The sequence below is a fragment of the Pogona vitticeps genome, chromosome 7 (assembly GCF_051106095.1).
Source record: "Pogona vitticeps strain Pit_001003342236 chromosome 7, PviZW2.1, whole genome shotgun sequence".
NCBI classification, from domain to species: Eukaryota; Metazoa; Chordata; class Lepidosauria; order Squamata; family Agamidae; genus Pogona; species Pogona vitticeps.
The window spans coordinates 28,762,436-28,789,688 of record NC_135789.1 but is presented as its reverse complement, the minus strand read 5'-3'; the positions used below and the strand labels follow the sequence as shown (position 1 = coordinate 28,789,688).

General features: G+C 47.4%; 1 protein-coding gene across 1 annotated transcript; it reads right to left on the bottom strand.

Moving 5' to 3' along the window:
* Nucleotides 1–562: 562 nt before the first annotated feature.
* HEATR6 (HEAT repeat containing 6) lies at nt 563–27,253 on the bottom strand. Its single transcript, XM_020786951.3, has 20 exons — nt 26,959–27,253; nt 25,462–25,569; nt 25,017–25,157; nt 24,183–24,298; nt 23,123–23,237; nt 22,279–22,380; nt 21,350–21,487; nt 20,471–20,742; nt 20,007–20,184; nt 19,154–19,360; nt 17,670–17,769; nt 17,043–17,389; nt 10,431–10,553; nt 9,718–9,804; nt 8,949–9,083; nt 7,909–8,031; nt 5,760–5,884; nt 5,076–5,172; nt 3,320–3,524; nt 563–2,326 (listed from the first exon to the last, which is right to left on the bottom strand). The coding sequence occupies exons 1-20, from the start codon at nt 27,199–27,201 to the stop codon at nt 1,773–1,775; spliced, it is 3,516 nt and encodes a 1,171-aa protein (XP_020642610.3). The 5' UTR covers nt 27,202–27,253; the 3' UTR covers nt 563–1,772.

The window sequence follows — 27,253 nt, the reverse complement described above, 5'->3', positions numbered from 1 at the left end:
TACAGTTCCTTGAAGGACATTTGTGGTAAGAAGTACATGAGAAATGATGATGATGACGATGACGATTCAATAGTTCCACCTTAGACTCTTAGAGCAGAACGGCAACCAAATGAACAGCAATTTAACATAACCACAAATGACCTCAGTGGTTAAAAAAAACAGCCGTCACTCAAACCCACAGCCCAGCGGAACAATAAGAGCCCGCTGAGATTAAAACATGCTTTCATTTTCCGTTTAAGACGATAGGAAGGCTATTCCAAGGCAAAACTTGATCTCTCATCATTATCATGTGCCAATTCTGGCTCACGGCAACCCTTTCCAGGATTTTCCAGGAAAAGAATAGTCGGAAGAGGTTGACCCTTCCTTTCTTCTGGGGGGGGTATCCCTGGGACGACTGTGCCACTTGCCCAAGACCACCCAGGCTGGCTCTTCTGTAAGGAGGCCCAGTGTTGGAATCAAACTCCCAACCTCTGCAGCCAGAGAACTTGAGTACTGAGCTATCCAGCCAGTCCACAAAAGCTTATGCCAAATAAAATGTGTTAGCCTTCACAAGAACCCCACCTAGAGCAAACCCGAGATTTAATAATTCAACATTTTTGCAAGTCCGGCTGATTCAGTAGGTATGTTCTAGGCAGGAATAAGGATTTAGTGCATAATCTTTTAAAGCCAGGGAGGGCAACCTCAGTGGGTCTAAGAGACACCCTCTCCCCATCTTACACCAGGAGCCACTAAAAATGTGTTGCTCTTAAAATTAAGGACATTTTAAAAATAAAAAAAAAACCACTTCTTAGGAGTCTTGCCTTCGTTTCAGAGAAGTGCTGCTCCTGGAGGCTTCCAGGGGAGGCATTCTATTTAAACAAGCACAAGCCTTAAGCAGATGAAAAGGGTCTGGATCCTGCCGAAGTGGAGGGGAGAGGGGACCGAGGGCCCTCCTACTGTCCGTGTGTGGCCTGCTCTTGCTTCAAAGTTACACAAGAAAGCGACCTGGCAGGAGTTGCTCCACTCAAATACTACACTGATCAGTTAGTTGTCTGAACTTAAACCCGGAGTCCAACACGACATGAACTGGGCGTGCTCCAGAATGGAGCCCTATCCTGCTCTTAGATTAACGTCAGGCCGGTCCCATGGAATAACAAGACTCTTCTCTAGGACTAGCGGCTGCGAATGGGGCTCAGGCGAGATGCAGGCTTGTGCATCGCCGAATCTCGGCCGGTTCTTTTTGACTCACGGAAAGCACCCAAATTCAGATACCATCCAGCAACAAATAAGGCACTGGGAGGGGGGGGTGATGCAAGACCGATGCTATCCCGTGTCTCCTCAAGCACAGATCAGTATTGCAGTCCCTGTTGCGATGCTACCTCGAAGGGAGGGAGGAAAAATTAAACTGGGCTATTTGGGTTTCGCCTTCAGATACCAGTCGCCGAACAAGGTTTGTGTCAACTCACAGGTTGAACCTAAACCGTCGCTTAAGCGTTGCAAACATACAGTGGACAACTTGGGGAATAAAAACCATGGAGCTGCTTTCATTTCCATGCCCCAAGTCATTGGCAGAAATACACCGCTACCTCCACAGTACAGGAGAGAGAGAGAGAGAGAGAGAGAGAGAGAGAGAGAGAGAGAGAGAGAGAGAGAGAGGCAATTATAGTGTTTTCGTTCCTGCCGAAATCTTCCTTGTTGTGCCTTGTGTGTCAGCGCTCCCTTGGGCAGGTCTTTTGCGTGATCTAGTGTAAAACAGGAGTTCTAAGGTGCCCGCAAGGCACCCGCCACATTCCTCAACCTTCCGTGAGCCCCATGGAGCTGTGGTGAGTTTTCAAGATGTCCTCGAGATAAGCAGCGGCCCCCTTTTTCGCCGGGCAACCTGGGGGCGTTTCCTCAATCGCTCGAATGTGCTCTATGGCTCTTTCCAGGACTCTGCCTCGTTCGGGAGAGGGCTCGCCCGGTCCCGCCTCCTCTTCCTCCCCTCCTGATCTCATGTATTGCAACAGATAGGAGGCCACGAGTTCTCCGTGCTCGGCCACCGACCTCCGGATGGCAGGCAGGTCCGCCTCCTCGGCCAGGCTCAGCAGATGCAGGAGGGCGCGACAGAGCTGCGTCCGGAGGCTGGCGCTGTACTTGAACTCCAGGAAGTCCTCGGCCTCCTCGCTCCGCTGCAGAGCCACCACCAGGGCATTCCAGATCTCGGAGAACTGCTGGGGCGTCCCATAATGCTTCCTTTTCGCCGGAACGGAGAGGGCCGCGGCCGACTTGATGCGGACTTTGAAATTTTTGCAGGACTGGACCACGGAGATGAGGGCGCCGTAGCCTCGGGCGGTCCAGGGGGCTTCGCCTAAAACATTTGGACCAAGCAAACAAATGTCGGCCACAAATCCAACCTATAAATGATAATTCAGCATTTGGAAGAGCGTGAGCACCCTGTTCTCTGCAAAGAGAGGACAGGATAGCTGTAACAGGATGCAGGGCAACTGCAGAGGGTTCAGGGACTGTACCCAATACCTTTCTAGCATCCTTAAGGCCTCCTCAACGGAGCCGCCCTTTTTTTTTTTTAACTGGTCACTTGCAGTTTTGAAAAGCAGTTGCTTCTGGTTGCCAAAAAAAGGGGGCTGAGGAGCAAGGGGACTAGTGTTCCCACTGAAACCCTCATGGAGTCTATCCATCTGAAGGTCAAAATGTTGCAGTAGGGAAGGATCGAGAGACTTATTTAAGGAGCTTCGCGGGCTACGTGGGGTTCCCAAGAGGGCCCCAACTAACTCCCGCCTGTGCTGTAGCAGAACCCTGGAAGCTGCCTCGTCGGTTCAGGCAACTGATCCATCCACCTAGCGCTGTATCGCTTATTTTGGCTAGGAGGGACTCCCCAGAGTTTCCCTCTTGTTCAATCTGGAGATGCAGAGACTAGACCGGAGACCTCGCACAAGCAAGCCATTCATCTGTGACCACCTCCAAGCCTTAACGAGAGTCCATTAACCGCCACAACTGGATCGAACCTGCCGGTTCACTGGCAGTGAGCCAAGAGAAACAGACTGACGGCAAGCGAGATGGATTCCTCCAGACTTCTGTGCCTCGCGGGTGACATTTCTGGAGATGCCTAGGCGGCAACTATGGGAAAGGAGTTAAGAAAGACCCTAAAATTCGGATCTGAAAGGACTTTTCTGGGATCCTTACTCCATCCTGCCACTAAGGGGCGCCAAATATAGACCAACTCAGCACCATGTAACAACGGGAGGGAAATCTGCACACAGAGCCACCCTGGAGGATGCGCCCCGATCATACGGCAGCACCTCCAACGTGGAAGCCAAAAGCAGCAGGCATTTTTTTCACTCACCCAGTGGCAAGGCAGGGTTTTTGAAGACGTTCCCGAGGGCGTAGCAAGCATTCCAGCGCACTTTCATGGTGGCCTCACTCTGCACTGCGGATGTCAGAGCCAGGATAGCGTCCTCAATGGGCTGGTTGAACCTTGGGTTAGCAATGTGGGATGACTGGAGGAAATGAAGGAGGTTTCCCAGGGCCCGGACAGCATTGCTTTTCACCTGGAGAGGAGATTTAAAAGGCTTTGTTGTGAATAAAAATAAAATTCCCGCGATTGAATGTACGATGGGTCCATGCATTAGCCGCCTGGAATCCTTCTACTGGGAGAAACGCAGGACAGAAATTGAATGGATGAGTTAGTTAGTTAGTTAGTTAGTTAGTTAGTTAGTTAGTTAGTTAGTTAGTTAGTTAGTTAGTTAGTTAGTTAATTAATTAATTAATTAATTAATTAATTATGTACTGCATGTGTAGTATCACATTTTGAAAACTGCACAGGTTCCCAATTTCTTAAAGTGGAGTCAGTAACTACTGTACATCTTAAGGTCTTCAAGCAGGAGGGAACAAGAGGGCAGATTTTTGATGTTTGAGGACTTGATTCCTTCTGTACCGCTTACCCACATCATAGGCTTTTAAAGAACTCCCAATGTTTTGAAGTTCAACCCCTATAATCCTGTTCCCCGGCCCTGCTGGCTGGGGCTGTGATTCCAAACATCCAGAGAGCACCAACTTACATATTCAAACTAGAGGACCAAACGGAGTAAAAAAATAAATAAAAGTAAAAATAAATCAATGTGTGCCTGGCAAAATCCACTGATGTCTTAGAGCTTCTAGACTCGTAAGACATCAGAGCATGACACGAAAGTGAGCAGATTTTATGATTATTGGTTTTTTTTTTAGTGGTCTGATAAAGACATTGTCTATCCAGCCTCGTCATAGTAAGCGTTCGCTTTTAACAGGCCACGAGGCCACCTATGCGCTCATTAGAATCTCGGAGGAGCAAGGGAACCATAACAAGAAAGGCCGTAAAACTCTTGGGGCATGGAGTCACGCGGGGAAAACACAGAACCAGTCCTTCTAAGAAAGGACGACTACAGGATGTGTGCAAGAAAGCAGGCTGGCACCCGGGAAACCTCTCTGGGTCAAAGTATACAAGGCATGCTCACTAAGGGTCTGCCCAGAGTAGCAGCTTCAGTTCCGAGTGAACATCTTGTGCCTCCTGCCGGAGAAAATGCCAGGCTTCGACTGAGATGCCCGTGCCTTTTTAAATTTGATAATGATGATGATGATGATGATGATGATGATGATGATGATGATGATGATGTGATGATGATGATGATGATGATGAATTTCTCCCAACAAGGGACCCAAAGCAGTTCACCCTCATGGATGCTTAAGCACTTTTACAACATACCCCCCGCAATACTGGCTGTGTAATTTTCACCATCGTTTTAATTCAAGCTGGCTGGGTAGTTCCATGGTTTTGATCTCTGGCTGCGGAGCCAGAGGTTGGGAGTTTGATTCTCTCGCCGTGCTTCCTGGGAGAAAGAGCCAGCGTGGGTAGCCTTGGGCAAGCAACATAGTCCCCAGAGGGCCCCCCCTCCCAGAAGGAGGGACAGGTAAAGCAATTCTGAGTTTTCCATCACCAATAAAAGTGGTTGCCCTAAAGTCAGAACTGACTGGACATGATTATTATTTGTTTCAAGGATGTCCAAACTCAAGAACAGCTGTCACAGAGGGGAATTGCCCCCGACCCTAAATGATGGGGTACATGCCTTATCTTTGTCCTTCGATGCCTCTGTTGCTGAGCGTAACATTTTCAGCAGCAAGAGATCTGAAAACTCGTCCTGGAAGCTCTGCCCCATTAGCTCCCTGCAACACGAGGGGAAACAAATCAGAATTAGACCCAGCAGCAGGAAATGTACGAACACTACGAGAACCTATTTAACAACCTGGAAACCCATTTCAAAGTGAAAAGAAGCATGCGGTTGTTTGGGGACCAGCTATTTTAGATTGTGGGAAACCCATGTAATTTCTTTTCTAGAGTAAAAACTGCTCTGCAGATGGCAAGCTAGGATGTAGAGAGAAAGAAAAGTCATCCTTAAGTGCTAGGTTTCTTACATGCGAGGGATTTGGGGGCAGGAGGAGAGCGATCCCACAGCACAGCATGGATCAGTTGACTCTTATCATATGGTTAAGTTACAACTTACGCTCTGAGAACTTACACTGAAAAGAAGTGTCAAAATAGATAAAGTATTATTTATTTATTTTTAAAAGGCCACCATCCTTTTAGGGCAGAATGCCCACAGCTTGGGAAAACTCCTTCTTTGGACTACAAGTCCCCAAACCCACCAGCCAACCCTGACCAGGCTGACTGAAGGATTCTGGAAACTCCGATCCAAACGAGGGAGATTTCGAAAGCTCTTGAGGCTGCCAGAACCAAGGGGTCGGCTACTCACATGTTGATGATCAGGGTGTCTGTCAGGTTGCCCAGCGACCACGCGGCTTTGGCACGGACATTCGGAGAGCAGTCGCCGAGAGAGTGCAGAATCGCGTTGGCTGTGTCCGCGACAAACATCACATCCTAAGGAGAAATACCAGTGGTTACTGTTCTGTCATTTTTGTTCCAACCTCTGCTCCCAGAAAGCCGGCCAATCAAGTGACTTCCTATTGCAATCCTTTGGCACCCATTAGGGCCACAGCAGGCTTGGAGGACGGGTTCCAAGCTGCCCCTTCCCTGCAGATGTCAGAAACCGCAGATATAGGGAACTCTGTGTTCCTGGTCTCTGGTTCCCTCTAGTGGCCAGGCCTAGTAATACCACTTGGAAACACATTTCTGGGGTTTTAAGTTTACCATATTTTTCCGTGTATAAGACTATACTTTTGTCTAAAATCTTTAAACTAAACATTAAGGGTCATATTCATGGAAGTAAGCTGAGGAGAGAACAAAAACAACTGGAGGGGAAAGCAGGGATCAAAGCGATCCCCTACACTTGCTAAGCCCCACTTAAATGTCTTAATTTTGGATTAGAAAAGCGGGGGGCGTCTTATACATGGGGGCTGACAGCATTTCACACCTTGTAATGATTTATGGTTTAAGAAAAGAGAGTGGAACAGGAGATGATCTGACCCAGGGAAGGAGAGAAAGATCGGCCAGGAATAAGTATGGACCAGGAAGGAAAAGGGGAAGGGGCAGCCAGGAGCTGCAGGAGAGAAATTCATATTTGTGTTGCAGGCATTGGTTGCAGGCCTTGACCTTCCTTACAATGATGATATACGTGGGGATACCCACAGAACTGAAGCGTACACTGCTCTAGGTGACAGAGGTTCTGTTAGGCAACCTTGGAGTAGCCGTATCCGCTACAAGCTCACACAATTCCTCGCTTGAAGCCATTCAGACTTTTAAAAAGTTCAGCCTTCCCTTGTGCAGAACGAGTACCGTGCGACGCTGCGCTCAATGCTGCCTTGACTGATCCTTAATTACTGCCAAACTGTACAAGTTGCCCAAGCTTCACTGGTCTCCGGATGCCACGAGGGCCTCCGAGTACACTTTCATTTAATTGGCGTTCTAGCTATTTAGAATCAACGGCAATTACTTCAACCTGCTAATCTTACACTTGCACTAATCACACCCTATCATTAATTGCTGCTCTGCACTCCCCGGTGACCTTGTGAGTCAGTGCAACACTCCTGTCTTCTCCTTTATTTCTTTCCAGTCCTGATTTTTCTTCTAAATAACTCCCCTATGCTGTTTGGTTGCTAAGCTGTTTAGCTCGGCTGGGCTGTTACGGAAAACCTTTTTTGCTCATGAAATAATAGGGCTCGCTTGCAAACTTCATGCGTTTGAACAAAAATACTTGCTTTCCAGCTGTTTTTAATAATATCCACAGGGCGGCCAAATCAGTGGTCCCTGTTGCAATACATGGGGAACGTTTAAAAAGTTCCTCGTCCCACCCATCGGAAAAGAGAGGTAATTGTCCAAGAGCCAAGCTGGAGAACATCTATTCAAAAGGGCTATTCTGCAAGTGGAAGTGGAAGTCGGTCCATTTGAAGATTATAGATTTACAATATGACTCAGAAAAAGGTTTCTCAGCTGCATGACACAATCTCAGGGCAAGTAAAAAAGAAAATGTACATGAACCCTTTGGATAAGCAAACTTGTACGCAAGCCAGCTTCCAGTTTGCTGGCTCTATTAATGTGTATAAATTGTCCAAAGAAAGCAAATGAACCAGAGAGGAACAGTCACTGCAATACCGCCCTTTACACACATCTGATCTCCTCGGATTTTAGAAGGAAAGCAGGATCAGGCCTGGTCCGCTCCGGGATGAGAGACCACCAGGGAATACGCAGAGCTGCAGGTGGTACGAGGAAACAATCCTGCTTCAAACCCCAAGGAGCTTTGGCCAGTCTGATCTAGGGTACACGGACCGATGGCCAACCTCAGGATAAAGCAGCTCCCTGGATTCTTCCACTCACTTTGCCCACCACGGTAAGGACTGAAAGGACATGACTGGTCCCATCTCATAAACCAAAATAAAGGTGGAAAAGGAAAAGACCAGACCAGAGCAAAAGGAGGAGGACGAAGAACCATTAAATCCATCGCTCACCTGTCGAAGACACGGGAAGACCACATAAACCCCCAGCGCCCGGGCGGCTGCCGCTTTCACCAGCGGGTTCTCGCTGTGGTTGAGCCCCAGGAGGATGGTAATGCAGAGGATCTGCTTGTCCTCCTGCCATCAGAAACAGGAGGCAAATGTCAGGCAACTGACTCGTTTTGTTAAGCAGCTTCAGCAGAGGCGAGGCATTTCAAATGCCAGGGAAGGTGGGGACTCGCAGAAGAGAAGACTAGCAAGGGAGCTCAGACGCCGTCAGAGCGAGTCCGCCTCACACCGACAGGAACTGGCACGGTTCGCTCCATTTCCAGAACCCTGCTCGGGGGATATGCCTTTTGCTAAAAGGCATAGATCCCGGTGAAATATATTGTGAACAAATAGCCAGGAGTGGGAATAAAAGGAAGTCACAACAGAAGAGGGGAAACAGGAGCAATGTGGAACTCTGCAGCCTTGGCTGGAGACGGTAGCGTTTAGACCCCTGCAGTCCCATGGGATATGGGGTGACAGGCAGAGTCAGGGACTGAGGCTCATCTAGAACACTGGGATACATCACGATTAATTAATCAATCAATCAATCAATTAATTAATTAATTAATTTATACCCCGCCTATCTGGTCATCGCGAGGGAACTCTTCTGCTGACCCACTCAAAATCTCAGTGAAACGCAGACTGCAGAAAAGGCACATTCTATCCACATTTCTTTGTGATGCAGTCGTGATTCTGCATCATTCTCCAAGGACATACACCATTCTGGGTTGGCTAGAGAACTGTGAGAGCCGAAGTCCCACAAATCTGGACGGCACTGGGTTGCAGAAGGTACTGGCTCCCCGCCACCTTCCCCAGCTCAACTGCTTTGCTAGGTGCAGGGGGCACCATTTTGCCAAGGGCCTTACAGTCCCGCCCGGCTCTCTTTCTCCGCTGTCTAAGCTAAGAAGCATCATCTTGGAATATGGGGGGAAAAATTGCAACTGACTTGCACTGACTTCTCGTTCTCAGTAAGAAGTCCCAGCTACAAAACCCAGCAACGTACTCACTGGAAGGCTGCTGAATGCGTCCGGTAAGATCGAAGAAAGCGCGTTGCACGTGCTGGTTTGAAGCGTGGGATGCTGAGAGTTCTGGAGCGCGGCTGGTAACGGTCCGTTCAGCATCCGGGTCCAGAACGTGACAACCTACAGGGTGAACAAAAACCCTTGATGAAGTTCTAGCCACTGTTCCGAAGCACTTCTGCCGACAAAATTGTTGTTTAGTCTCCATATTTTGTTTCGTCTTTATATACTGTTTGATTGTACTGTGTAAACCAGCCAGAATGGCCTGGGTTGCCAGATGGGTGGTACAGAAATTAAATAAATAAACAAACAAAAATAAATAGCAGTAGATTCCGTGGCAGCAGAAGGAATCAAAGGAAAAACAGGGTGGCAATCAGACGGGCTGAAAAGAGGGCTCTCCCGGTTTGCTCTCTCCATCAACTGTAACCCGGCAGTCACCCTTCCAAAACTCTGGGGAATAAAGCAACAGAAGGAAAACAGGAACGCTCCTCAGGCTGAGCCATAAGACTAGCCACACTGGGTTCATCTTCACCTTAAACTTTAGCATTTTCCATTCCACTAGAACTTCATCACTCAAACCAAGCTGGCGCTCACTTTTTTCCTCATTCCTCCCCAACTTCTTTTCCTTTTGTGTCATGAGTTTTAGATTACAAGGGCAAAAGTTATTATTACTGGCAAGGTGCTGGTGTCAAAAGCAAAAACAGAGAAAAGGGCAGAACTTGGAAAACGTGTTCTTAAGAGATAGATGTACACATACCAGGTCAAGAGGCACCCGTTGGTCGGGAGCAACAGCCAGATCGGGCTTGTGTTGCTGAATTATACCCACCCCGAGCTCGTCCAGAAGCTGCCGAAATAAAAAACAGTAGCAGGAATCACATTTCAGATTTGCGAAACAAGACAACAGAGGTCTGCATGGAATGCTTACATTAAATGTGTCCCCCTTTTTCCTACTTGGGGAGAAAAGCGTAAATAAAGACAGTCAAAACACAATTGTCTTTGTTATCAAAAACAGTGAGCATGTGGAATTCTGATGGTTTTTACGGTAACACATGTGAGAAATTTTGTATATTCTTTTTTTGTACCTGTATCGACACCTTTAAAAAAAAAGCAGGTCCCCTAAAATGATTCTCCCTAGTAAAATTCAAAGCTGTTTAAAAAACCAATAGTAAAAGCATTGACTGCTAGAAGGCAGATCAGTATAATAAAGTAAGTGCACAGTTTTGAATGAACAGTTTCTCTAGAAGGTTAAAAAAAATACACACTGGAATCCTTTTGAAACTCTGCACCCTCCAGGGCAACTGTACATCACTCCTCCATGCTTAACTTTGCTACTCGGATGCAGGCGGTCATGGAGAGGAGAACCTGCTGGAGGGAGGAAACTCTCGTGCAATGGCTCTTCCACGATCGATCATCGAAGCGAACAAGATCTTGGCTTTCGTTTGAGGGCCAAAAGAAGATACAAGTTCTTACTTTTGCTCCGTGAAGTTGGATCGAGGGGTCCGTTTCCTCCATGCATTTACAGGCCACCTGGCCAAGCTCGAGTAAATAGCTCTGAGAGACTGAGAAATAGCCCTTGACGAGGAGCACTAAGACCTGTGGCAGATAAAAGAAGCAAGGAAGCAGCCATGGGAAGAAGAAGAGAAGAGAAAATGTGAACGTAAGGCCACTGTCTTGCAAAGAAACCAGTTGTCTACTTGGTCCTTTTTGCCTGCCAACAGCTCTGCACCAACCTGGTGCTCTCTCTATATGTACAACAACAATTCCCATCATCCTTAACTAGCACTGTCATGCCTACCAGCCCCATTGACGCTTTTCCCCTCCATGCGTGCAAGCGAAGAGAATAATTTAGGCACCTGAAGACATGGGTGTTACATACAGCACTGATGTTACCTGTCTGTCATGGGTTTGGAGGGAAAGTTCCATCCTATGGGGAGTGGAAGGCGGGACATCAGGAGGAGGGGCTGTACTGTATAAATATGTGATGCCTGTGTGGTGAGAGAGAGATGCTGAGAGACACTGTGAGACACTGGGTTGTGACGAAGCAGCAGCTGGGAAGAAGAAGCTGTTGTGGGAGTCTGTGTGTCAGACAGGGTACTTCTGTGTGTCAGAGTACCAACCTGATAGGTTCAGGTGTCTGTTGGTTAGCCAGAACTGATAGGTTCAGGGTCTGTGCTTCAAGTTAAGGGTTCTGGGTGAACCAAACTGTATGCTTGTATGAGTGAGAATAAGCCATGTTACTTTATCCTATTCACCTGATTATTTTATTTTCCTGTGTGTTGTATTTAAATAAACCTTATTCTTTTTATTGTTTGAAAATCCATCCCTGGTCTGTGTGACTTCTTAAAGGGAATGGTTGGTGGCAGCTTAGTGTAACTGTGTGACATATCCCAGTAGGTCTGGGTTTGTCACATTGATTGGTGTCCAGCGTGTGGGATACGACTGGTCCAGTTGTCCAGCGGTCCAGCAAAGCCTTGGCAAGTGTGCCCAGAGCAAGGGGGGTCTAGTCAGGGACAGTCTGAGGCGCGTAGGTAATCTTCTAGGTGTACCTCACGGGGAGGTGCGCTAGTAGAAGAACGTGCCAACTGGGGAGACTTAGATTAAGGTGCTCTGAGGCAGCCTAGTTTTGGCGGGAAAAAGCTGAGGCAAAACTGCGTAGTAACAGTGATCTAGCTTGCCAGCTGAGAGGCCCAGCAGAGGGGGGTAGGCTCTGACTCGATACTGTTGCAAGTTTAGTGCTGAAGAACAGCAGCAATCTCTGGGGAGAGCTGGTTCTGAGGCAAAAAGGAAAAAAGTGGTCGTTTTATTTTGAGGCTTGACTTTTTAAAGCAGCCTGTTCTGAGGGGGGATTATGCCCTTGACTCGAAGCCAAGTAGCAGACATGAGTGAAGTGAAAGACCCCCAGATTGACCAAGGTTCTGAGGATGAATTTGGCTCAGTGCAGGGTGACAGCACAGGAGAGCAGAACCCAGAACTCAGAAAATTGATCCTAGCCCAACAGCATGAACTGAGGGTGAGGGAAATGGAGGAAAGATTAGAGAGAGAGAAAATGGCATTTGAATTAGAGAGAGAGAGAGAGAGAATGGAGAGAGAAGAAAGAATGGAGAGAGAGAAAATGGCGTTTGAATTAAGAAAACTGGAACTGATGAACCAGAACAATAATAACAATAGGGATTCTGAGGGAGGCCAATTGTCTAAAGCTGACCTGAAGAAATTCCCTGTGTACCACAAGGGAGATTGTCCTGAGGTGTTCTTTTCCTTAGTGGAAAGAGCGTTTGTGGACTTCTCAGTGAGGGAAACTGAGAAGATGACCATCATGCGATCTTTAATCAGTGGTAGCCTGGCTGAGGTCTATGCCGAGATGCCTGAGGAACTGATGAAAGATTTTGCAGAGTTTAAAAAACTGGTGTTTGCCAGACATGGGATAAATGCAGAGCAGCTGAGACAAAGATTTAGGTCCCTCACCAAGAAACCAGAACAGACTTTTACCCAAGTGGGAGCCCAATTGGTGAGGCTGCTTGAGAAATGGCTATCGCAGGAGGGAACAGAGACCTATGAGCAGCTTAAAGACTTGATAGCACTGGAACAGTTCTATTCAGTCCTGCATGGGGAATTGAAATTCCAGGTGAGGGAAAGGAAACCGAGGTCTGTGGCAGCAGCCGCAGAGATCGCAGATTTTATTTCCCAAATAAGAAAGCCCTTGGGTGAGGGGAAATCTGTAGGTAAACCCAAAGAAACCTACAGCAAGTACTCTCAGGGATCAGGGAAAAGCCAGCAAGGGGGAGGGGCCCATGGTGAAGGGAAGCCCTCAGACATGAAACTAAGACCTCAGATTTTGGAGGGAAAACCAAAACAAGATGAGAGAGAATCAAAATACACCAGAAAATGTTATTTCTGTCAGGGAAAGGGTCATCTAATCTCAGAGTGTGAGAAATTAAAGCAGCTAAAAGGAATGGTGCCTCAGAACTCTAGTGGGACCAAGCCAAAAGCTGTGTTCTGTGTCCAGAAAGAGCAAGGCTCAGTGTCACTGAGGGAGCCTGTTGCCATGGCTACTCAGTCTGGAACAGCTACCTCTGCTGATCAGGCTGAGGAGAATGGTCCTCTTGCGGAGGTAAAGCGCTGCTTGCTGATAAAAACAGATTCTCAGTTGTTTGAGACAGCCGGGGTGGACGTAGGAATACTTGACCGTCAGTATAGGGGGCTGCGGGACACTTGTTCCCAGGTAACCCTGTGCCATCCAGATATTATTCCTAGGGAGTTTATAATCCCAAATGAGAGCATGAAGGTGGCAGGGATTGAGGGGCAGGTAATCTCTCTGCCAGTAGCAGAGGTACCTGTCAACTTTCAAGGCTGGAGGGGAGTTTGGAGGCTAGCGATTTCATCGACTCTGCCAGCAGCCGTGCTCGTGGGAAATGACCTGGCTGAACATGTGAAACGGGTGCTAGTGATTACACGCTCACAAGCCACCACGGGGACAGTTCAGGGGGGTAATGATGAGCCAGAGACGGAAGCAGAGGGGAGTTCAGAAGCTGTGGTGGAAACCTTAACCACAGACAGCAGATTTGGACAGGAGCAAAAGGCAGACGCCACTCTCCAAAAGTGTTTTGAACAGGTGACTGACGCCCAGCTAACACCTGAAACCCCAGTGAGATTTCTGGAGGAAAAGGGGATTTTATATAGAGAAACCCTGAGGAATGTCTCAAAAGGGGGAGATGGGATCAGAAGTCAGCTGGTGGTACCTGAAAAGTATCGCCCCATGATCTTACAAAGGGGTCACTCTGACATGTTTGCTGCACACTTAGGGGTGAAAGGGCCCCTTGATTTGATCAAACAAAATTGGGAGCAGATCACCCAGGATGACCCACAAGACGTTGTGACATACATAGACACCTTGATGAATGACCTAAGGAGAAATCTAGAGCTGGCAGCAGAAAACCTGCAAGCTCAGAAGGTCAGACAGAAAACATGGTATGACCACAAAGCTAGAGAGAGGCACTTTGACCCAGGGGAGGAAGTGCTTTGGCTTAGGCCCTGCAGAGAGAATAAACTGCAGCTCAAATGGGCAGGACCATATAGGGTCATTTCCAAGATGTCAGACCTGAACTACCTAATAGAGCAGGAGGAGAACCAAGCAAGGAGGGTGGTTCATGTGAATGCCCTAAAACCCTACTACAGAGGGGAACAGAGGGTTTTATTCGCGATAAAAGCAGCTGAGAGTGAGGAAGCTGAATTACCCTTCTGGGAGGGTAGAGGGGAAGTAAAATACAACCCAGAGGAGGTAAAGATCAGTCCTGCACTCACCCAAGACCAGCAGCAAGAACTAAAAATGCTGCTTAGTAAATATCAACAGGTGTTCTCCAACAAGCCGGGGATAGTGAAGGGAGTGATGCATCGGATCCACACAGGGGATGCACCCCCGCAGGCAGTATCCCCATACCGAGTAACGGGACCCTATAGGGACAAGGTGCGGAAGGAGCTGGACGAGATGCTGAGGGAGAACATAATCGTCCCCTCTTCTAGTCCTTGGTCCTCTCCGATAGTCCTTGTGGACAAGCCTGATGGGAGCATTAGGTTTTGTGTCGATTACAGGAAATTAAACCGTGTAACCACTCCTGATGCCTACCCAATGCCCAGGCTAGACAACCTGATTGAAACCATAGGGGGTTGTCGGTTCATCTCATCATTGGACCTGGTAAAGGGATATTGGCAATTAAGAATTGATCCCAGGGATCAAGAAAAGACTGCCTTTTGCAGCCCTTTTGGTCTCTATGAGTTTCGAGTCCTGAGCTTTGGTCTCAGAAATGCACCAGCCACATTCCAAAGGCTGATGGACCAGACCTTGGCAGGGCTCAGTGACTTTACAGTGGCCTACATTGACGACATGGGGATCTTCAGTAATACCTGGGAAGATCACCTGATACACCTGGAGTTAGTGCTGCAGAGGTTAAGTGCAGCAGGGCTAACAGTAAAGGCCAGCAAGTGTCAGCTGGGTAGCCCAGAAATAAAATACTTGGGTCACATGGTAGGGGGGGGAATGATAAAACCCCTGGAGGCCAAAATAGAAGCTGTTCGTGATTGGCCTAGACCCAACACCAAGAAAAAAGTCAAATCATTTCTTGGGTTGGTGGGCTACTACAGAAAGTTCATCCCGAGGTTTAGCGAGATTGCGGCTCCGCTGACCGATCTGACGAGGAAGAAGGCTGATGACCGCATCCCGTGGACCAGCGACTGTGAGGCGGCGTTCCAGAGGTTGAAGGAGGCGTTAATCAACTATCCTGTCCTGCATGCTCCAGACTTCGACCGGGAGTTCATCATCTACACCGATGCGTCTAACAGCGGGGTAGGAGCAGTTCTGTGCCAGGAGGATGAGAATGGTGACCAGCATCCAGTGTCCTACCTGAGTAGGAAACTTCAAAAAGGTGAGAGACATTTGGCAACCGTGGAGAAGGAGCGTTTGGCCATAGTCTACGCGATCCAGAAGGCCAAGCCTTACATCTGGGGAAGACATTTTATTCTGTGTACTGACCATTCACCATTGCAATGGTTAAAGACAATGAAAACCCACAATAGCAAACTTATGAGGTGGGCTTTAAACCTACAGGACTATGACTTTGAAGTGAAGGTGGTCAGAGGGTCAGTGAACTGTGTTGCTGACGCCTTATCAAGAAGACCTGAAGATTGAAGACGGCGAAAGAACATGGACTATGTGTATATAATGATGACAAAAGGTTAAATGTACCTGTTTTGAATTTGGTTTGTATGAATAAAGGTAAATTGATGTAATGTATATGGTAAATGTTTAAATGCCTAATTGCTATGGTTTAACTTAGAATGTAAGTATAAGTAAGTATAATATGGTATGTATAACTGTTGTTGTGTGTTATTCAGGTTGTTTTTTTGGTGAAAAGCACGTTAGCTTTCCCCCTACAAAACAACTTATAAAGAGGGGAGGTGTTACATACAGCACTGATGTTACCTGTCTGTCATGGGTTTGGAGGGAAAGTTCCATCCTATGGGGAGTGGAAGGCGGGACATCAGGAGGAGGGGCTGTACTGTATAAATATGTGATGCCTGTGTGGTGAGAGAGAGATGCTGAGAGACACTGTGAGACACTGGGTTGTGACGAAGCAGCAGCTGGGAAGAAGAAGCTGTTGTGGGAGTCTGTGTGTCAGACAGGGTACTTCTGTGTGTCAGAGTACCAACCTGATAGGTTCAGGTGTCTGTTGGTTAGCCAGAACTGATAGGTTCAGGGTCTGTGCTTCAAGTTAAGGGTTCTGGGTGAACCAAACTGTATGCTTGTATGAGTGAGAATAAGCCACGTTACTTTATCCTATTCACCTGATTATTTTATTTTCCTGTGTGTTGTATTTAAATAAACCTTATTCTTTTTATTGTTTGAAAATCCATCCCTGGTCTGTGTGACTTCTTAAAGGGAATGGTTGGTGGCAGCTTAGTGTAACTGTGTGACATATCCCAGTAGGTCTGGGTTTGTCACAATGGGCTCCAGTCCATGGAAGTTTAGGAGCTTTTTTGATGGAAGATTAACGTGGTTATCCTGACGGCTTTTACATTAGAAGCCTACCAGATATTTAAGCCAAAATAACTTCCAAGAGTTTAGTTGGTTTTAAAACATATATATGTTGCCTTTCTCCTAAAGGATCCAAGATGGCTTACAGTATGAAAAGAAACACGATCAAAAGCTCCACAATAAATTATAACAATATTAAAAAGCATTAAACAGATACTATATTAAAACTCTTAAATAAGAGCAATATTAAAAGCCCAGGTGAAACACAACCCCCTTGGGTCAACCAGTCATTTAAAGGTGAGCCTGCCTGAAGAGAAAGGTCTTGGTCTGCTTGCGGAAGGACAGCCAAGATGGGGCCCGGCTGGCCTCCAGTGGGAGGGAGTTCCACCGTCTATGAGAGCAGCTGCAGAGAAGGCCCTCTCCCGTGCCTCTGTCACCAGCTGGACTGCAAGTCCCCCGAGTCCGAGGCAGCACAGACAATTGTGAGGAGCAGTGGCAACCACAACCCTACAATGCCTTGATTCCGGGCCCTGAGAACCTAAGTTTTGGGGACGCACCTGCAACGCCTCCAGCCGAACTGGGGACGGTTCGTAGGAGCTCACGGGCGTCGGATAGCCGGCATCGCTGTCTGAGCAGCCGTCTTCTCGGGGCAGCATCACCAGAGAGATGCAGAGGGAGTGGAGCCAGCAAGACTCCGCAGGCACACTGGCCGCGGCCTGGGAAGCCCCAGCTGCCTCTCGACGCCACTCAGGGATGCTGGGGCCGGGCGGCGTGCCAGATCCGCTGTTGCCGAGGCCTGCAGAGGAGGCGGGCTGCTGCAAGAGGAGGTGGACCTCCGGCAAGGGAGCCTGCGCCGAAACAATGGCCCCTAGCAGGGTGAGGCTCGACACCCGAACGTTAACATCTGGGAGGAGAAACAAGGAGAAGGGCCCGTGATGGCGCCACAGCAAGGCCAAGGCCAGCCTGTTTCAAACAACAAAGAAACCGATGTCGGCAACGGGGCAAGGGATTCTTGGCAGGGAAGCGCCAGGCCATACTTGTGTGAGGATCGGTGCCCCTCTCGCATTGTCCACAGCCTGTGACAGGCGGCTCTGTCCTGGGCAGCCATGTTCACACGCTTAGGCGGACGGTTGCAGGACAAGGTTTCGGCAGAGAAAAGGCTCACAGAGAAAAACCCTGCATACCTCTGTGTCGAATGTACGGCTTTATCTGGTTCCAGACTCTGGTCAGCAGTCCCGGCTTCAGGCGGCTGTACGGCGCATTCAAGACCAGGTTAGCAAGGCTCTGTCAAGGGGCAGGAAGCAAGAGCGGAAGCCACTTAGTCCCCGGGAGCAAAGCCACAGGCAGGGCGTGCATCTTCTCACCTACCGTTGCAGTATCTGCAAGACGGCCCCGGCGGGAAATCTCACCACAAGACAATGAATGAAAAGAAACCCTTTTCAAACGATTCCTTCGTTCTCAAGTCTTGGCATAAACGGATAGTATGCTCCACTCTGCACACCTCAGAGACAATCCTTTTAATTCTAGCGTAGGCCGCCTGACAGCAAGTGAACGCAATCTGCACCATCATCCTCACAAAAATGACTACAGCTGAATCGCTTATAGCTTTCTGGGGGAGATAACCAGATGTCTAAGCACTATGGGAATCAGAACTTTGTCCCCATAAAATATTCTGCTGCCTACCAACAACTTTCTTCTTCTTTCTGAAATCTGATTCTGCACCTCTTTCTTCCTCCCCCAATTATTTCTCCCTGTCTGCTAAGTGATATTTTCCCCTTGATCTTTCCAAATTTTTCATGCTCTTCCCCTCCCTTTGCGTGACACCCTCTGACCTTAGAAGAACAGGTGCCAATACTGACCTCACAAAGTTGCCAATAGACTTTCTATATATATATATATATTTTAAATTCAGACCCAGCTCTTCTGGGCCTCAGGGTAGCACATGATCACCTACTCTATTTTTGATTTTTAAAAAAGAGTACAAGTAGAATGGGTAGGTTGATGTCAGGCCAGGATTGAAGAAGGGAGACTAGGGGTGGAAACCTTGCATCCACTGCCAGACAGGAAGCTCCCTGGGTGATATTCAGTCAGTCTACCACTTTCTCAACCCAAACAACATCAACAAGGTGTTGAAAAAGGAAATGGAGGGGAAGGAAGAATGCTGCAGGCCATGTTGGTTCCCTAAAGGAACAATGTGCAATCAAAAGTCAAAAGGATAAAGGTAACAGTCTTGAAAGCTCTACAGGGAAAGATATCCTCACCTACTTTCAGAGGGATGCTGTAAAGATTAAGAGGCTCTGCCTGGAGAACTACAATAGATGTTCTTTCTCTGTGTGTGACATACAGTGGTGCCTCGCTTAGCGATGTTAATCCGTGCACCAAAAATCGCTGCTAAGCGATAACATCGCTAAGCGATTTTTAAAAGCCCATAGAAAAGCATTAAAATGTGTTTAATGCGTTCCTATGGGCTTCCCTGCGATCATCACAAAGTGAATTTTCCCCATAGGAAACACTGCGAAGCGATCGCTTTTGCGATCGCAAAAACAGTGTCGCTAAGCGATTTCACCGTAAAACAGAGCGATCGCTAAGCGAGGCACCACTGTATTTGCTTACAGAAAAACCAGTAGAACTGACAATACCGAGGCAGTTTTTCAAGGCAAGGGCTTACCTTGATGATCTGAGTGAGTGTCTGGGAAGAGGATTCAGCTACCAGGGCCAACAGCAGACAGCGATGAAGCTCCTGGATGCTGGAAGCAAGGGTGGCAGAGAACGGTGTGAATGCTCTCTTGTGATCATCTGTGTCCTCGGCAATGGAAAGGAACTGCTTGGAGCCTTCCAAGATGGATGAGAGAACCTGGAGGGCAACGGCCCGTGTCTGCAACAACAAAAGAGAGGTCACTGAAGAGAACACTTCAGTGTGTGTGTGTGTGTGTGAGAGAGAGAGAGAGAAATAGAGTCCCCAAAAAGTAAATATGACTGACAATTAGAGATGGGCACGAACTGCTGGTTCGGCAATTCATTTCTCGGCTGAACAGAGATGTTTGGTGATTCCCAGCCCTGCCTCCTCCAGCAGCCACCCAGGCAGGGGCACTGCCTGGAGGAGGCAGCGCAGGGACACCTGGGTGCTGCTTCTGTGCGGACACCTGCCAGAGGAGGCAAGGCTGGGAACTACCAGAAACCCGCTTGGCCGAGAAACAAACCGGCAGTGTGCCCATCTCTACTTGTTAAATTAAAACATATTTAAATGGTTGTTGCCATCAATTACATTACCCTTTAAAAGCAGCAGTGCTGGTGGCAGTGTTAGCCAAGTAGTTTGGCATCACATGTTACTAGACATGTGTCACTTCCTAGTTCTAGGTTCTCTCAGACAGGATATGACGACTATTCCCTCTTTGCACTGCTAAAGCCACCCAAGTGCGACAACAGGAGTTGCAACCCAGCAACCCCTGGAGGGCCACAAGGGACCCCTCCCTCCCCAGGTTAAAGGATCGCCAGCCTCCCTCAGGTCAGGGAGCCCCTACCTTTGGAGACGGATCTTTCAAAGCAATCGTTATCAAGGACACAGACTGTGGGCTTCCTATTCCGGGCGCATCAGGGACAAATGCTGACCAGTAGCCATACAGGATTTTCTTTTCTATCGACTTCACAGTGGAAAGGAAGCAGGTTAAAGCCCCCTGCCGAACTTTTGCCTGAAAAGACCTGGCACAATAAAAGACACCGATTTAGGATCCCCCCTACACACACACACACACACACACATACACATACACGAGATGGGTTTTATAGCTTTCACTGATCGGCATCTTGGTGTAAATCAGGAAGGGGAAAAAAATACAGCCATGAAATGGTCATTTGACACTTCAGCTCCTGGCATTATCGGCCAGAACCATCAAGACTCAAAATGCATGCACTTCAGTGCTGTGTCTACAAATAGGTGGTTTGGGGTGGTTTTTTCTTTTGAGGGGGGGGCTTTTTTATCGCAAACCTTATTTTGCTCTGTATTCCGCCATCAGCGTCCGAATACTCCGAGTCACTGCTGCTGAATCGTTTCCAGCTGAGAGCGCGCAAAGGCAATGGGTCCTTCGTGTGGAACGCAGGGGGGCCCCCCGAAAGCCGATTCAAAGCATCTAGACCAGGATACTGTTCCACATCTGCACAGAACTTGGTTTTCTCTGTTCTACCTCCCTGGGCGCCCTCTTCTTCTTCTTCTTCCACCTTCCCCTTCTTCTGCTTGGCCTTGGGCTTTTTCCTCCTGCTCTGTTTAAAGGACGATTACACAGAGAAGAGGAATTCTTATAGTAAGCAAATACAGTATAAAGAAGGCAATCTGTTTTCCTTAAACAGCAGCCCTCTGCTATAGACAGTTTAAATTCTGAAATAGCATGCATCCACACTGATTCCTTAACTTTGGGGCATTGCTGATATGCCTGTTTAAGAGAGTGTTTCGTTAAAATACTATGTGTGCAAAATGTAGCCACATTGACATACATGCCATCAAACTTTATCTGAGCATTGAATGTACAGAAGGCTCCTGTTCTGTCATCCTGACACCCCTGCAAGGCAGAACAAGGTTAGCATCATCAGTCAGCCTTTGCCAGAACCCTTCAGCCAGCATCCTGCTGAGCAAGGAGTCCCAACAGCATGGCGTGAAGGGCTGCATCATTCACGGAAGTGCTGTGTCGCGTAAGTGACAGGTGGCCTCCCTCCTGGAAACCTCAACTTGGGCAACAACATTTCCACAAGCAGCATGATCCAGAAAAATCAAGATTTCAGAAAAATGATCCCAGTTTATGCCAAGTATAGAGTTTGGGTCAACCCCTAAGGTAGCATATACATGAATATAGAAGTGCATCCAAAAGATTACCCCAGTTGGCTTCACGGTGGTCAGTTCTGACTTCTCCTGTTGGACTGGAGACCTGCTGTCATACTGGGGAAGAACGGCTGGGTATAAGATGGCCGGCATGTCTATGTTCAGACCAGGAAGCCCATGAAACATGTATTTCTGAAAGCAGCAACACACGCCACAATTACGTATCTTGATAGCAGCAAAGCGATCGCTAGCCTCTGCTTTTTTTTTTTTTTTTGGCAATACAGTCAACTTTAGTGGCCCCAAAAACACTGCTGCTCTTTTTCTTCTACAAGGCAACTTCTGGACATCATCAAATTCCAGTGCTGGCTGTCCCCTGACCCTCTTGCTAAACATTCCTGGATTCATCCAGTTCCCACTCACCCCATTGCGCTTCTGAACCTCTATTAGGTTTGCGGATCTAAAACTCCAAGCAAGATTTTTTTTTAAAGAAGGCATAGCAATCGCAAACCTACAGGTTAACTCAGACGAGGCCTCAATGAAGCGGCCCAACATTTTACACCAGATAAGCCCACGTGCTGCTTCAGATAAGCATGATTACGAGCTGAATTCATCTGCATTGACAACAAGTGGTGTTTTAGGTTTTATTTTTACAAACTGTAATCTCCTCTGCCCACAGGGCAAACTGTGCTCAGCTGTCACGGTAAATCATGGTTTACTGCCTTTAGGGCTTGAATGCTCCCCACCCTCAATGCAGGTTTCGTTTCCTTTTAGCTTAAATAGAGACCACATCTCCTCTTCTCACTGCGATTAATAGTCATTTGTGATTTACTGAAACACATCGGATTCATAAACTTTGTTTCCAGGAATGCCCCCACTGTAGTCCTCCTCCTGCAGTTTAACCTGAAGGCAGGAGAATCTCTCCTTTTTATTGGGATGTCACGAGTCGAGAAACAAGACTTCCATTGAAATGGTATAAGAATCACCTTTAACACAGCAAGAAGGGAACCAAGCTGATCGGTCTGGGTTAGCTTCATCTTCCCACCATTTAGAAGGGACTGGATTCCTTTTAAGGCACTCTGTAACAACTGAAGGGGAGGGGAAAACAAACCAACACATTAGCCACTCTCCCCAACAGCTTGGCATCAAATGACACCACAACATAGTCTGTGATATAATGGCTATGCACGAAGGCAACCTGAAAGGTTTCTGCCACATTATTTATTTATTTATTAGATCCATATACCACGCCATTAGTGCAAAGCACTATTCTAGAGCATTTACAGCAAGTAAGAAAACACAGCAACAAAGAAACTGCATCCAACCAACGAACAGATGGAAGCCAGACGGGAGAAAAGGAGCAATTCCAGACATCAAGCAGACTTGTATTGGAAGGCTTCTCTGTAAAGCTGGGAGGACCTGGTGGAGAGGGTAGATGATCTTGGGGAAAAGTGGTCCGATCAGTACTGTAGGTCTAGTGGCCGGTTCTGGGAACTTCATTGTTAGAATTGGGGATTTTTCCTTTAATATTTTCAGATTGTGAATAACTGAATCAGGGGATACTGATCTCATAGATAAGAGGATTCTACTGTAGTCTCATTCATCAAACGCTTAACCGCCATTTGAAGATACTGCTTCTCCTCATATGTTGTCCTTCCTTAACACACTGCAGAGAGACCCTTCTAACCCATACGTGAAGTTAACTCAGACTGCCATGAATAGCAAACATTGCGGTCACCCACACCATATCTCTTCCACGGTCACTTTCTCAGAGTTTGCCGTGCAGCCCAATTGAGCCCTCGCTCCCCAAAGAGCTGGACTTACACCCACCATGCATAAGGTGATGTCCTCCACTTCAGATCCTTTCGAAGACTGCAACACTCGGAGAAAAGCTTGGAAGCAAATCTCTCTGTAAGGTTCCTCTAGGTACGGTTGGCCAGGTACGCTAAACAGACCCAAAAAGAAAAAAGAAAAACTCAAGCCAAGAAAAAAAAATTAGATGCAGAAAAATAATTTATCCATCAGCAAGTATGTGGCAGATATTGGCAACAAACACATCTTCAAAGCAAGAAGATCATACACAGATCTTTGGGGCCTCATAAAGATGCAATGAAAACAAAGAGCAAATGCCACAGGAACCAATATGGGATGTTCATTAATGGGAGGGACAGGAGACTCACGGATAGCTACCATTTGGGTTAAAAAAAAAGCATGCCTTTGGCCTGAATCCAACTGGTCATCGGCCCTGGTGTGAGTGCAATGGCATCCACAGCGGCAACAAACCGGCACTATTTAAAGAATCGCCACTCGTATCCCTCACTGTGTGCCAGGCGGAAGGATAAGGAGCACAAGCAGCCCAGTGATATATGCCACTGAACTTAGCCCTGCACAAACCACCAGGAAGATTTGGAGAAAAACACACGCAGAGTGGTAACTGCGCCATCAGTTTCCACCTTCCACAAGTCATCCTTGGGGTGGATCATTTCAGTCAGTATGCGGCTGGTCATATTTCAGACACCCTTGCAAGAGTGTGCTTGATTTCTATTTCATCTACATTTTTTTCCAGAGTTTGCCTATTTCAGTTTAACCAATTTAGCAACTTAATGAAGTGCTACATTGACCAATAAACCTTCTGTAATTTGTGGGGAGCTGGGCTAGTAACATTAACGCCTGATCCGGAGTTGCAATTCTAAAGACAGATACTTGGTTCCAGTTTAATGCATGCTGGCTTCGCCTCCAAGTAAAAATGGTTTGCACTGGATGCCCAGGCAAAGAACGGTTGCTTATAAGCTCACATCTTATTGCTAATTGTGGTGAACAGATGCCTGCTCCTTCCCATGAATTAATTAATTAATTAGGCCCAATCACCCCTCATTTGCTGAAAGCATACCTTAGGCACAGGTTCGCCATGCTGTGGACTGCAGCCCTTTTGAGCTCCGTATCAGTTTGAGCAGGGCTGCTGAGTTGCACCAGAAGTCCATGTTTGCCTATCAAATCTGGAAGATACTATAAATATGGAGACAAAACACATGTCAGTACAAACCCTAGCTGTTTGTGTGAGCCAACAGTGCACTGGTGTGGCCTTCCAGAGGTTTGGGAGATACAACAACTCCCATACCTCTCACCACTGACTAAGCCGGCTAGGGATGATGGGAGTTGCAGCCCAACATCTGGAGGGCCTCAGTTGTTCACTCCCATGGTAAGCAAAAATGAATGGAAGAAACAGGCATTAATGAGGCATTACAAACACAGTGGGCAGAAGTAAAAGGGAACTCATTCACCTTATCTTTCATAGCAACATTTACAATAGGAAACAATAGGTGTGCCCGAAGGGGATTGTAAATCCACAGAAGGCACTACCAAGATAGGTTTTCTAGGCTTAAGATTGCCATAATTCTTCTGTTTTGCTTTTATTTACCTTTGTGGCAGACCTCATGATCTTAGAACTGCAGAGTTGGAAAGGGGACATTTCTAATGTCCCAGCAGCCCTCTTCAGTTTTTAATTGTCATTTTTTAAAAAAACTGCTAGAGCACCTGACAGGACTTTTTCAGTTTAAAAAAAAATTAAACTCATTTTCCAGTTAGAAAACAAAACATTGTAGCATCTTCTACTGAAAAAAAAAGAATAAATACGCAAATCAGCCCTTTCAGGGCTCCTCTAAAACTATCCACTGGAACAGGAAAAGACCTTTAGGCAGACATCTGGAAAGAAACTTGAGCCCACCTTTTGGCACTTGGGCCCATTGTTATAGACAGAAGCGGCCAGAGCCTGCAAGATTTCCACATGGGTCCAAGCACTGCATTGCTTCAGAGCAGAGATAAAATACGGCAGGAGGTAGCTCAGGCTGTCCTCGTCAACTGTAACCTGCAACGATGGAAAGAAAAAAGAATTGAAGGGGGAAAGATGTCTTGCTATTGGTGAAAAGGGGGCAGGATTTTACTGGGCAAGTAATGACAACATCAGTGCCATCTCCTTGTTCATACTTGCTGCTCTATCAGTTGTACATCCACACACTAATGGTGTCACGACCAAATGGATACAGCACACTGACATATATTTTATATTACATGCATTTCACAGTCATGGAAGCCCAGAAACCTAGGTTGCCTAGATCAGGCTTAGTCAATATGCTGGATCAGGAAAAAATAAATAAATCTACTTTTCTTACCTGGAATCTGTTCAGCATTTGATGAATCAGCTGGCAAACTTTGTTGACAAGGTGTTCTTGATGAAGCTGAACTAGTTTACAAGCTTCAACCAGTAGTTCACAAACATCCTATTCAGTAAAGGAAAGCAGATAAAAAAGAGGGATACTCATTAGCTATCCCTTAATATCCTGGCAGGAAATAGCATAAGAAAAATGAAAGATGCTCATAGGTAACCCTCCTTAAGTGATCCTTTGGGCTCTGTGTCACTTGCCCTTGGCTATGGCCCCAAAGCACTTTAGCTCATTTAAAGCTTCCTACAACATTACCTTACCATACCTTCTCACATTCCAACTCTCTTTATCTCTTTCACTTTCTTACACCTTCATGCTTGTCACCTGCAATATATTACCAGCCTTTTCAGTGGTGGCCACAATGCTGTGGAATATGTCGCCTCTGGGTGTATGCCAGGTGCCCTCCCTCCTGTCTTTCAGGAAGCAGGTTAAAACTGCACCCTTCAAGAAGACCTTTAAGAACGTCAGGCCATTATGACAGATTCATTATGTTTGAATTTTATTTTGCTGCTGTCACCTAGGAGTTGGGTTGTTGTTATTTCATTTGTGCATATGATGGGTGGGGTGTTAATTGTTGTAAACCACCCAGAGTAGTGGCTTGCCATCAGATAGACAGTAAATAAGTGCAATCAATCGATCAATACCACTATCATCCTTAATAATACTGGTCTGAAAAACTCTATGCTATTGTAATTATCCAACAATCCTCCAGCACAATGCTACTCCGGGGTGATGTGGAAAAGTCCAAATGGTATTCAGCCACTGAAGCCACAAGAATCAGGCACCTCCGAAAAGATGTTGAGTGATATCCTATGCCTCTCTAGTCTCTATCTTTCCTCCAGCTGTTCTGTGCCCATTTTTTTTTCCTGTTCACATTCCTTAACAGATTTTATGTTCCCTCCAGAAAATCCACAGGAGACAGCCAAGAGATACAGAACAATTTTTCCCCAACCTCTTCCCATATGAATCAACGTATGTCTCCCATTTAGTATTACTATTATTACTATTATTATTATTATTACTATTACTACTACTACCACCACCACCACCATATTATGATGACGATGATGATTAATAATAACCATAATAATCAAACTCTAACAACGATCCAGCCAGGGAGGTTCAGTGGCCCTAATGCCACCTTGCGAGCTCCACAGCCCAGTGGAGATTTGAACCCAGACCTTCTCCGTGCTCCTCCTTACCCAAAACCTTACCCCAAGCCTTCCTCGACCTACCACCCCCACCATTCCCACAAAGCAAAAGCAAAGCGTGACTCCCATCATCCCCAAAGGCTGGGGATGATGGGAGTCGGCCTGGGACGCCCAAGGAAGGAACCCATCCCCGTGTCGCTTTGGCTTCGCTTCCCACCCTCACAGGACTCACCAAGCAGACGCCCCCACCCCCCACAGGCCCTCATCGCCCTCTCTTTGGCCCCCAGGCCCTCACCTCCGGCCGGGGTTCTCCCAGCGCCAGCCCCGCCGGGCCGCTGGTCTCGGAAATGAGCTGGTCGAAAAGCAAGTGAAGCTCGGTGCGACGCCCGCACTCGCCTCCCGGGGCTTGGCTGGCGTCCGGCCCGAGCCTCAGCGCCCTGAACCGGGCCAAGCAGCGCTGCAAGGAAGGCCCCGTCGCCTCCACCGCCTCCAACGCCAGCGCCGCTTCTTGCCTCGCCGCCTCGCCCTCGGCCGCCATCTTCCCAGTCCCCGGGACCGGTCGCTATAGCAACGAGGGCCGCGCGGTTTCC

Coding starts and splice junctions, on each gene's coding strand:
- HEATR6 (XM_020786951.3), bottom strand. CDS start 27,201: ATGGCGGCCGAGGGCGAGGCGGCGAGGCAAGAAGCGGCGCTGGCGTTG. Junction 23,238..24,182: donor ATGGCGAACCTGTGCCTAAG/GTATGCTTTCAG, acceptor GGGTCTGTTTAG/CGTACCTGGCCAACCGTACC. Junction 10,554..17,042: donor TTCGGCTGGAGGCGTTGCAG/GTGCGTCCCCAA, acceptor TATCTGCCACAG/GTCTTAGTGCTCCTCGTCAA.